Genomic DNA, 12,463 nt, shown 5'->3' with positions numbered 1-12,463 from the left:
CGTCCCACAAAAATTTCTTTTTAATTTTAATTCATAAAAATGTGTGTTACCTTTTTGTGAAAAAGGTATTCTGTACAATGTAAGCTGATGCTTATTCTGAATGGTTTATGCAAAGAGGAAATGCATGTGTATGCCCTTAAATGTGTAGTCAAGGTGAGGAATAAAATGTTGGCAAAGAAGGAAAGAAACGTGCGGAGAGAGGAAATGAGGGAAATAGATTATGGTTTGTGGATTACCATTGAATCATTAAATTATAGTAGTACTACCCCTGTCCACATGGCTTACTATTATTACAAAAAATGTCACTGAAGAATTGATCATTTTGTACGAATAAGAGGTACTGTAAGGTTGTTTTTGTTGTTGTTGTTGTTGTTTTGTTGTTTGTTTGATTTTGGTGGGGGGTTTCTTTTCTGGGTGTGTGTGTATACATTTCTCTCTTTGTCTTTGTGAGGTTGTGAACTGTGCAATGAGCTTCACATCTAGAGTTTATTACATAATATTTCCTCTATCTTTGTGACCCATGCTTCACTGAACTGGATCTTTTCAGAACCTAAGCATGCTCAAATTGACTACATCAGGCACTTGTGAAAATTGCGGATTGTTGGCGGGTGCTCTGGTGTTATTAGTAGTTCCTTCTTTTCTATCAAACATCTTTCGTTCTGATCCCTCCTTCTTTTTTGTGTTTGTTAACTTCTTGAAACACCTGCATTTACATGACCTTATTGTGTTGCAAGTGCTGTAAAACTGTTACTTAAACAAGCATGTGAATACGTAATGGGCAAATTGTATGGCTTTTACTTCCCTCCCCTCATCCATGGATGTGCATATTTTCTTCACCTCATAATGCTGCTTGAAAAAATTCAGCTGTGGTCCAGTATTAATATTGTTTTGTTTCAGTACGAGTTTTACAGCACAATTATTTGCAACACCCAATAAGATCATATACGTTGTTTTGTTTCAGTACGAGTTTTACAGCACATGCAACACAATAAGATCATATAAAGGCCAAAAATTAGAGATGTTACAAGAGAGTAACAAACACTAAGAAAAAAGGAGGAGAGATCACGACGTTAGATGATTGAAAGGAGAGAAGGAGCAAACCATACCAAAGTGCCCTCCAACCACCCACTATTAATATTGTGCCGTTTTTAAAAATTTTTCAATTATGCTTAGCACAGTTTTCAACAAAGATGTGTATCTCCTCCTAGTCAACTTGTTCATAGTGGATTGGCTATTTTACAACCCTGAAGGATGTTATAGAGGCATACTGGCACTTATGTGGCAACCATGTGGTTTTTAGGGCTGTTTTCTTTTTTGGCAAACCTTAACACTCCTTTTTCTTTTATTGGCACCAGCTGACAGACAAATACAAGGAAAAGAGAAAAGTGGTGGAATCTATGAAAGAGGAACTGCAAAAGAAAATTTCAGAATACGCAAAATTCACTGAATCAGGTATGTTATTGATTTTGGAGAAAGGGGTAAAGTCCTCCAGCTCTTTAACCCCTTCATTGCTGATATATTTCCACCAACGTTTGTACAAGCAAGATAAAAATCTTCACTAAAGAGAGATTTAAACAAAGCCGTGATATCTTTTTTCTTTTTTAAGAATATACAACAGCACAACTTGTAATTACATCATCTCCTAAACCTTCCCCAATAACCCAGTAGACAAATGGGCAGAGAACCATAGAGGAGAACAAAAGAAAGTTCATACGTTCCTATGTCTACACTACAGTGGAGAGGTTAAATGTGTGTTTTATTTTAGATCTCAATATCAAAGCTACTCACCTCAAGAGGCAGTTTTTGTTGATGCTGATATCGTTTAGCTACAAAGTTTTCATTAATTTTTCTTACTGTTCTTGTGACTCTCAAATCACACCCATTGGTGAGAAGAACAAAACTTTAGATACCAGTTTAAAAATTTTATAATACCAATGTATCCCTCTTGACCCCTGTCTTGGGTAACCCACTACCATATTACCCCAAGAGCTTTGTGAAATCCTGACTGTTTTCATTCATTTCCTTTGTTTAAAAGAAACACACTTATCTTGGCATCCAAATTTCCTTACCCTCTGCTAATTAAAAGAGAAATGAATTAAAGTACATATGTACGTACACAGGACCGCATTTATTGCTACTAACGATAGTTACTGACACATCACTACTATAGAATTACAAAGTTCTGTCTGACATTTTTGACCGTTTTGAGTACTAAGATTATGAGGTCAGAAACCGAATGTTCTATCTGCTCTACCAAAATTGTCACACCCTCTGCTAATACATTGAGTCCTTGTTTCTGTTCTTTTTACTGTAACCTAATTCTCTTTTCTGGTGCTATGTTTTGTTTCCTGAGTGCACTGTGTAATTTTTTTTTTTTTTTCAATACTCTAGGAAAGAAATCTGAGAGTGAAACAAAATCACGAGTTACTGCCATTCATGAATTGAAAGAAAGGCTCAAGAAAGAGACTGAGGGATTGAAGCAGTTGAAAGAACAGCTCTTCGCAGTTCAACAAAAACAACAGCAACGACGAGAGGTAAAGTCAAATTGTGATGTGTACTGAGTGTTAAAAAAGGACAAAAGCAAAATATCAGCATGAAGAATCAAAGAAGGAAAAGCGATAAGATAGACTAATAGGAAATATTACCAAAAGAAAGGAAGAAACAGAGTTGGGTTTTTTTAAGTTCAAAGAGAATGCAAGACAAAAAGAAAAAGGCTAGATCTAAACAGCATGGAAATGCCGTTTAAAAAAAAGGATGCATAAGATAAAAAGAAGTTATAAAAGGCTTATCTAAATTCTAATAAATGTTACTGGTGTTTATTACTATGAAATTATTGCTCAAAAAATTATTCCTCTGGTTGAAGAAGCACCAATTTAGCCCTCTCAGCTAGTCAAATGAGGTATCTAAACATCTTACTGTCTCCCCATCCGATCATCTTCTGCCACATTCTTCCAATTTTTCACCTGCATCTTTCTATCCAGCATCAATGTTAGATAATTTGAGATTTATATTTCATTTGCTAAAAAAAATCTGTATTTCTATGCCATCTATGAACATAATGTATGGTAATTAATCTTTCTCATTGTCATAGAAAGATAATTCTTACTTTTTTAATGTAATCTTTTTTCCTTTCAGGATGCAAGGGCACACACAAATGCAGTAAAAGGGAGTGCAGAACTTCGACAGAAAGTAGAGGTAAGTCTTTTAAGGAATTTTTTTGTCCTGTCATTTAGTCAAAGCATTGTTTCTTTGTTCTCTCATTTTGATTTATGGCTCTATTTGTTAGTATTTGTTTTCACAACTAGAGCTTCAGCAAAACAAAAAAGACTCGAGGAATAGGTACTTGACTGTGATACCAATCTCGTTAACTGTTGGTAAATACCAGTGGTATTCAAAAGGTTAATCAGAAGTAACTTCATGAGAGCTAGCATTTGATTAAGTTGTCTCCAATATATGAACATTTGTATGAAAGATTTTAATACTTTTGCGATATTTCTTTACAGAAAGAAGAACGGCTTCAAATGGAACTGGAACACAAAGCAATGGTGGAGGAAGAATTAGAGAAGTCTCGACTTGAGCTTGACAGTGAAAAGACAGAAATACAGGTGATTTTCATGTCACACTGGATGCTCTTTATATTTCAGAACTTCATCTTTTGCTGTGAGGGGACAACTTCTAAATTGAAGTACACATCGTAGTGTTCCATGGGTTGATGTAGACATAGCCTTCCACAATATTAAATATTATGTTTAATTTTATTGTCATGGAGATTTTATCTGATAGTTCTGAGCAGCGTGATTTAAATCAGTCTCCTTTTTCATTATGGATAAGTTATAAATATTGATAGAAAAAAAAGAAGGCTTTCTTACTTTGACATGAAGTCTCATAAACAGAATACTGAATGTTTTTTAAATTGGCATGATTTGACTGTTCTGTATAAATTACAGGTTCTAAGCCTGGTTTCTATGTCCTGCTCCCATCTTCTTTAAGGTCTCTCCCTGCTTCTCTATAGCCTTCAACCTTTTCTTCCACAACAATCTGTTTCTGGAATGATGTCATGGCATCTGACATGCCCAAAACATCTAACAAATTGTGGGTCATCGTGATGAGCGAGCTCTTCAAATGTTAGGGAATGAAGAAATGAGTGCTTTTCCAACTGTTGTGTGATTTTTATTGAATATATTTTTCTCTTTGCACACAAACCTCCAATCATTGAAAAACACATTTTGGGGTTTTACTTTAAAAATATTGTTTAAAACCAAACATTTACAGATTGTTGAGCTAGTACTATTATTCAACTTTAGAGGTCATCAAACTTTGGCAACCATTACTTCACTAATTTCACTATAATATAAGGTAACACCCACCTTCTTTAATTCACTTATCTCGACCTCTATGCAAGATAGGTCAATAATTATTTTTTTCCAATTTCAAATACAATAAACAAGCTTTAACTTAATAAAAGTAAAAATAGATAGCATTTATATAGCGCAAATTCCGACTCAACAGCAAACTCTATGCACATTACAGTCTATTATGACTTCATAGCAATAACTTTATAAATTCCCCAAAATTGACGGATGCCTGATTCCACCATGTTGTGACACATTTATTATTTGACGTCCAGCTGCAAGCAGCAGAGGGCCGTAAGTACAGCACCAAGGAAGGAGCTGACCTACAGATCCAGGTCGCTGAAATGAAGGCAGACAAGTCAGTCGTGACTCTTAAGGTTAGTGGTACTTTGACTCGCCCTGTTTTGCCGTAATTTTTATCAGTGATTTTTCTACTACTTGTATCTCTTATATACCAAAGGAAAATATGTATACAGGATCGAACTCCAAAGCAAGGGTCAAATTTGAAGAAGATAAGATAAGAAATATGAAAAAAATAAGATACAAGATAAGGGACAGGACAAGACAAGATGAGATAAGATAAGATAAAATTTATTGAGATCCACATCTTTATTAGATTTATATTTTCTTTTTAACTTCTCATAACCTTTTTGATATCTAAGGCAGTTGACTTCAAAGATTAGAGTTCATCTATAATACATAGTTTTTTACCATTATCCTGCTACTTCCAATACTTTCAGCTACAAACACTTGAAAAAGAGAAGCAACATCTGGCATCTGAACTGGAAGAGGTGTACACATTTCACAAGGAAGAGTTGGAAGTCCAACAGCTTCAGCATTACCAGGTGAGTCTGAAGCAGCTGACGTTTATGTACATGTGTATTCTTTTCTTTTCCTGCAACATTCTCTATCTTTTAACTGATTGTAAGTTCTTCAGTCTACTGTACAACTTTATTGGGGGGAGGGGGTGGGGAAGTTGCACGATACTTTTTCCTTATAGACTGTAGAGTGTAGAGACTGTCATCTCTCTTGCAGTTATACGCTGGGTTTGTTTTGAACATTTTTATTTTTTTTTGCATGTCCTCTTGAAATTATACTGATTGCAGCTTCTTCAGTTGTTGGTAAAGACCGATTTGATATTTTTTGTGGGCAGCCATTGTTTCTTCAACTGTAATAAAGATTGAACAAACCAAAAAATTTAAAGAGAAATTATGAGGGGGCAGGTCAGAAAATGTTTGGAGTGTTTTGATAACTGAAAGTCAAGATGTAAGTTTTTTTGGTTTTTTGCATGTCTTGAAAATTGTTTACTATTTTCAAATTATGATCTCAAGAGTTTTCAACATCATGTAACAAAGAAAACTAATATTAGTAATAATATCCCCGATTGATATAATAATTATGTGTGTGACTGGTAATAATAATGATAATAATAATAAATTGCATTTATATAGCGCATTTTGACAAGAAGTGCTCAATGCGCTGTACAATAATACAAAGAACATATGAAGCACACAGCTCCTATAGTAATCCTCTTTCTCTCTCTCTCTCTCTCTCTCTCTCTCTCTCTCTCTCTCTCTCTCTCTCTCTCTCTCTCTCTCTCTCTCTCTCTCTCTCTCTCTCTCACTAGTCTCACTCTGTCTCTCTCTTTCTCGCTCTCTCTCTCTCTGTCTCTCTCTCTCTCTCTCTCTGTCTGTCTGTCTCTCTCTCTCTCTCTCCTCTTCTCTTCTCTCTCTCTCTTTCTCTCTCTCTTTCTCTCTCTCTCTCCCCTCTCTCTCTCTCTCTCTCTCTCTCTCTCTCTCTCTCTCTCTCTCTCTCTCCAGTATATCCTTGATCCTTGAGTAAAAACAATCCCACAAAGTTTACCCAGACACCCTCGCACACATTGATGAATTCACACAGTCATAAATTCTTACAGAACAGAACAGCATGAATAAATGATACTGAGAGAACATAATAGATACTGAGAGAGCATAATAATATTTGTATTGGGAATGTAGGAAATTACAGATTGAAGCTGGACTGAAACAAATCAGTTGAAGGCAAAAAATACTAATCTAATAACACATATTTCTGCAAAATTCCTATCCAGACGTTCCGCAGCTACAGAGAGATTTTTGAAGAACAGAAGGCAGCAATCGACCAACGTTACCGACAGCTGTTGGAAGATTCCATACAGGATGCTGTGTATTTGTCCTCCCGAAATAATGACCTCACCGAAGAAAATCAGCACCTGAAACATCGTAAGTGTTTTCTCATAAGGATTGAAGGCTGAGGTTTCCATGGCTAGATGTTTTAATAAAATACTGTATAATGATGCTTCCCCACTTCTTTGTGGGTAGCTCACTAATAAAAATGCAGAAGAGGCAAATGCAATTTCTTGACACTTAAATTGATAAAAAGGCCTTGAACATCTTGCTCTCACAGGAAAAAATAAAAGGGATGTGGGGCACCGGTAGACTCACAGCCACCTACTTTAAAAATCTTAACAGATGGGTGATGGGAAAGACATCCGAGATGGGTGATTTTGAGAGCATCCGAGCAGAGAAATAATAGCGAATCATGATCACCTGTATCTGTTTCAGATCTGGTACTTTATGATGGTGATACTTATGCTAAAAAAATATGCATAGAGATAAATCAAACCACCATTCTGTTTAATACAACCAAGACTGAAATGATAAAGGGATATTTTACCATGTAATTCTTACTTGTGAGTTTAATGGCGGGTGGTCCTGTTGATTTATGATTTTTTTTACTACTTTATTAGGCTGAAAAAATGTAAAAGTGTGTGTGTGTGTGTGTGTGTGTGTGTGTGTGTGTGTGTGTGTGTGTGTGTGTGTGTGTGTGTGTGTGTGTGTGTGTGTTTGTGTGTGTATGTTGTTATTTGTGTGAGAGAGGTGTGTGTGTGTGTGTATGTTGTTATTTGTGTGAGAGAGAGAGTGAGAGGTGAGAGATAGAGAAGGTGGGGGTGGGGGGGGGGGGGTATGCAAGCATCAACTGGCAGCAAACTAACAGTTGGGCGTACATTAGCGGGCCCCACTCACTTATTTTAACAGTCTTGGTTGTAATAGGATTCCGACTATAGCAAGCTTGTAATAAATTCCCTTGTCCGATCTCTTATAATGTATAGTATAGTAAAAAAGTTCTATAAAAGGCATTAAGTTAAGACTTATATGTTTGACTAAAACAGTGGTCCAGCCATCAACTTAATTCTAAAACAAACAAATAAGAAAGCAGGAAAAAAGCAATGAATTTTTAAAATATAGCCAACATTGATGGTGAATTACTCCTATGTGACTCACAGTTAGCTTATGTTGATTGTGTACACATTTTATGATGTCACCATTTAAAACAAGTTATCCACTGACTAAAAAGAATGAATGTACAGCCCACAATATCACATTGTTCTATGAATAGTTTCTTGAGGCCTTCGTGGTTTGTATATTTAATGAGCCAACCCCTAATGCTATTAGTGAATGATCATTCGTTTCTAAATGTACCAGTTACACCTTATTTTTACCACTGTTTTCTATTAGTTGTTATTGGTTGCTTATAGTCTAAAGTTATGTAAGGCTACTAGTGCTTTACCTGACACCTGGAGTGTGTCCTTGAGTAAGACTCAAAAACCGTGCTAAAAAATACAGACCATTGCATAGTAACCCGTATGGGATATTGTTCTATATTGGTGTAATATTGTGTATTTGTTTTTCTTTGTATGTATATTTGTGTGTTTAATTGTGTGTTGATTAATGTATGTTTGCTATTGCTATCCAAATTTCCCCATGCGGATCAATAAAGTGTGATTTATTTATGATTTAATGTTATTTATTGTAACGAGTTCAGAAGCCTGGTAGTTGCAGTTACTTACTTACTTACTACCCGTTAGGGCAACTACAAAGGATCACCAGCTCTGTCTGTTTTGGGCCATCTTGGTCAACATCCCCCATGAATGGTTCCAGGACTTCATTTCAGACTCTACTGTGCGTCTCCAGGTCACTTTGGGTCTGCCCTTCTTGCAATGTCCTTCAGGTGTCCAGTTGAGGGCAGTCGTTACAATAGAGTCTGGTTCTCTTCTCAGAACATGCATAATCCATCTCCATCTTCTCCTTGTCATTATGGTAGTCATTTCCTCTTGCCCTTCATTTCTATAAAAGATCTGCGTCGGAAATCTTGTCCAGTCAGAAGATTCGGGGTAGTTGCAGGCTAAACCTCAAAAGATTTTGTATGGCCCAAGGTATTGTTCGTGACATGGTATGTTATTCATATTTTTGCGTGTCCACAGAGATTGCCCAACTGAAGGATGTCATCACCAAACTTGGAGGGAAACTCCCAGAGACCATGTCGTCCTAAATTGATCAAACTTGAAGAGAAGATTATACGGAACATTCACTAAACATAAACCCAACCGAGCCTGTACTGTTTACAACTAATTCTGTAATAGTTTCTCTTTTTGATATTTCTTGACGTTTCATGAAAGATTTGTTTCTACATGATTAAATTATTATTTGAACAAATCTTTATAAGAAGACAAGTAATTGAGAATTTATGCTATGATAACCATACATTTGTAGAGGTACATCAATAACGTTATTATTGATTTCAAGGAATTTTGTACGTGCGTGTGAAATATAGAAAATGCTTTTTTGCAACATATTGAGGAAACTTGTTTTCTTATCATGTTCTTTCCTGGCATGAAATGTTTGCAGTTAAAGAAAAGAAAATAGATTTTAAGTACAATGTTTTTTTAACTATTACTCATTACATTGAATGTTACAACAAAAGGTCAAAGATTCTTCGCCTAAATGTTTCTCTTTGATCCAGTAACGATGTATGGGCAATAGTGCCTTTTGAAGAGGTTGTTTATTTTTTATTTTAACATAGTACTTTGATAGCACCCAAATAAAGTGCAAAATGGGTTTTTTTTAATCCAGTTTGAAATTTATGCAAAAATGTCAGTTTTGAAGATGTCCAAATTCTTACAGGTTCCCTCAGAATCGTACATTTGATAAACCTGAGTTCTGTCTTCTGGCAGAAACATACAACTTACTCGTAGGCCACATATCCATCGAAGCAAAAACAACCTGATTTTTGTTGGTAGGAAGCAAATTTTAATATGCATGTAAACTAGTGATTGATGAGTATGCTTTATTAATTTTGAGGTGCCGATCACCGATGACATTAGATTTTTTTCATCAGAACTTGAAATTTGAAATTATTTTAGCTCTAACTGGGCTATAGCTGATGTGTCTCTGCATGACCTGACAAAAATGCCACACTGGCATTCCAAATGATCCGTCCATTGTAGGGGGGAGTCATGTTGTTTTGGTTGACACATCCAAAAGAAATTCTCACTGATTGTTTCGGTAAAAACTGATGCTCCATTTCAATTACCTATTCCCCGAGTGATGGAAAACTTTTGGAAATGCAGTTTCTGATGAGGTGGACATGCAGGCTTAGTCCTAGTCACAGGTCTTGTTAATGAAGGAACAGGTCATAGTAAGTGTGATGTCATCATTTGGAAAGAGGTTGTTAAGTGAAGGATGTAGTGGACACTCAGGGACTGAGAGTCAGTCGTATAATGACTTTTGTTACCACAGACTGTGAGTCAAAATTGCAGCTGTGAAATTTGTGTAGAGATGCTATGGTCCATGAAAATAGAAATCAGAGTTCCATTGGTACTATATTTCTGGAAAGGACAGCAGCATTATGAGAATTGCTTGGGTTTTTTTCTTGATTCATGTTTAAGTGATCACCAAGACAAGAGTTTACTGGAGGGTTTTTGAGACAGGTAATGTCTAGGAGAGGGAAAAATTTCAAGAGTTCCACTGTGACTCTTCTGCTTTTTTTTATCCTTTCATTATGACCGACAACACCCTTCTTCAAATTAATATTGAATGACTCTTATTACCTCACATGTGCCTCTCTAATTTTAAGCAAATGTTTGTGATAAATGATATGATCTGTGATATTTTTTATTTCTATATATCTTATAATTGAAAGATTTTATGGAACAAATATTCCATTTACGACAAAGGAATTTGCTTATGTTCTTCCAGCTTTTTGAACAGCTTACATTTGATTTGATTTTTTCATCCAATGGCGCTCTATTGTACGTGATCATAAGAACTAACTACAAAGAACAAACTGTATTCGACAAGTATTTGTCTGCTGATTGGCTATTGATAATGTCTCCTTCAGCGTGAATCCTCGAATTTTACTCAGACTCATAGCTTATTTTAGCTTGTCTCGCTTTGAATGAAAAAACAAAACAAAACAAAAAAACAACAGCAGCAACAGCAGCAACAAAAACAACAGCCCGAGATTCTAGGCTATGTTCGAGCTGTTCTTAGTAAGTTATGGTAAAAGATCATAATTATGCTAAAGTTTTTGTACTGCTTCTACTTTTATTCCCCCCTCCTTAGTTTTTTGTCTACTTATTTTATTTGGCCCCAATTCTTTTTATAGAGGCCATCCATAAGTAATGTACACAAGAAACAGGCATTTATGTTCAACAACTTTCTTCACTTATAGTTTGAGGTTGGTTTTGTTTTTCATTTTAAAAAGCGTAAAATCAAAATTTTTGTACAAGCACTACCCCATACTTTTATCTCTGCTTGTACTTCAGGCTTATAAGAATCTCTGTTATATTTTTGTGCAATGTTCAAATTTTATCCCTAAGCCGTCCTGATTATTATATATTGTACCTGTATTCACTGCAACAAATTCACCTTCATTATATGATTATTAACACTTCAGTTGCAAAGTTGGTTCCCAGTTTTTATTGTTAATAATTATGTTACTATTGTAATATTATTATATGTAAGTGCTGGTCGCTTTAAATTTGCTAATATAGATTTAATTGTTTCATATATATATATATATATATATACATGGAACTTGTTCATCTTCACATGTTAAGAATGTTTTTACTAGATGTGAATTTAATTCAGAGTATACAAATAAAACAACTAAACAATTACAATCCACTTGTGTTTCTTGTGATTTCTTAATAGGATGAAGATGAGGTCAACGTTGTAATGAATTGTTTTATTTATTTCATGTTTACCTACCCAATAAGTGTTAATGGAATCTCTGAAAACAGCAATTTTATACACCATCACTGACCTAGAATCAAATCTAAACTATTTTTATTTTTGCTTATTTCTCTGCTGTTTTGAGAAAATGGATTCAAATTTTTGTTTAAACTGTTCAAAGAGGGAACTTTATCAATGCTTTATTTTTACATATTGGCCTACCTACCATTCTCTCCATAGAAAGCTAACTTTAAATATGGAGTCAGACTTAAGTAACATAAAACAACAGTTTTGTGTGCTACAGTTTTGCCATTATTGTACAGACTCACATGTTATTTGTGGAAAAAAAGTATCAGTTTCATCACTGACAAATTTCTTAATCTCTTACCCCCTTCTGCCTATCTGTCTGTCTGTCTGTCTGTCTCTCCGTCGGTCCGTCTGTCTGTCTTTCTTATGCGCACACACAACAAAAACTCATGCACATACACACATATACACACACATGAACACTAACATATGACACATACGCCCCAAAGACACACTCTCAAACTCAAACAGACAGACAGACACTTACATATTACACACACACACACACACACACACACACACACACACACACACACACTTACAAGCTCTTAGCACACTCGCACACACGATACATACGCCCAAAGACGCACACACAATCAAACAGACTAAAACACTTACATGCTACTCATACACACACACAAACACACACACACACACACACATACACACACAAACACTCACATATACATACACTCCACACACACAAACTCTTACACACACTTGCATACACAAACACTCAAAAACACCCACTCTCATACACACACACAGCACGCGCATGCAATACAAACACTCAAAGAAGCATGCGCGCGCGCGCACACACACACACACACACACACACAAACACAAACACTCACACACACACATAATATACATATACTCATACACGCAAACACTTACACACAGAAAGATTGACATACTAAACACGCACACACACACACACACACACACACACACACACACACTCCACTCTCACAAAACAAAGACACACAC

The 12,463-nt window shown here is 35.7% G+C and overlaps 1 protein-coding gene across 1 annotated transcript in view; it reads left to right on the top strand.

Annotated features, from left to right (window-relative positions):
- Positions 1-9,007, top strand: part of LOC101851944 (chromosome-associated kinesin KIF4A) — a 25,120-nt gene extending 16,113 nt beyond the window's left edge. The window contains exons 17-24 of the mRNA XM_013081258.2: positions 1,356-1,452; positions 2,392-2,534; positions 3,136-3,195; positions 3,504-3,605; positions 4,628-4,729; positions 5,093-5,197; positions 6,442-6,592; positions 8,635-9,007. Coding sequence (XP_012936712.1) covers positions 1,356-1,452; positions 2,392-2,534; positions 3,136-3,195; positions 3,504-3,605; positions 4,628-4,729; positions 5,093-5,197; positions 6,442-6,592; positions 8,635-8,702 — 828 coding nt within the window. The 3' untranslated portion in view covers positions 8,703-9,007. The remainder of the gene's footprint in view (positions 1-1,355; positions 1,453-2,391; positions 2,535-3,135; positions 3,196-3,503; positions 3,606-4,627; positions 4,730-5,092; positions 5,198-6,441; positions 6,593-8,634) is intronic.
- Positions 9,008-12,463: the final 3,456 nt, after the last annotated feature.

This window comes from Aplysia californica, unplaced genomic scaffold, assembly GCF_000002075.1.
Source record: "Aplysia californica isolate F4 #8 unplaced genomic scaffold, AplCal3.0 scaffold00122, whole genome shotgun sequence".
Classification (NCBI taxonomy): Eukaryota; Metazoa; Mollusca; class Gastropoda; order Aplysiida; family Aplysiidae; genus Aplysia; species Aplysia californica.
The sequence above is the reverse complement of the archived record's forward strand: the minus strand, read 5'-3'. Positions and strand labels throughout refer to the sequence as shown.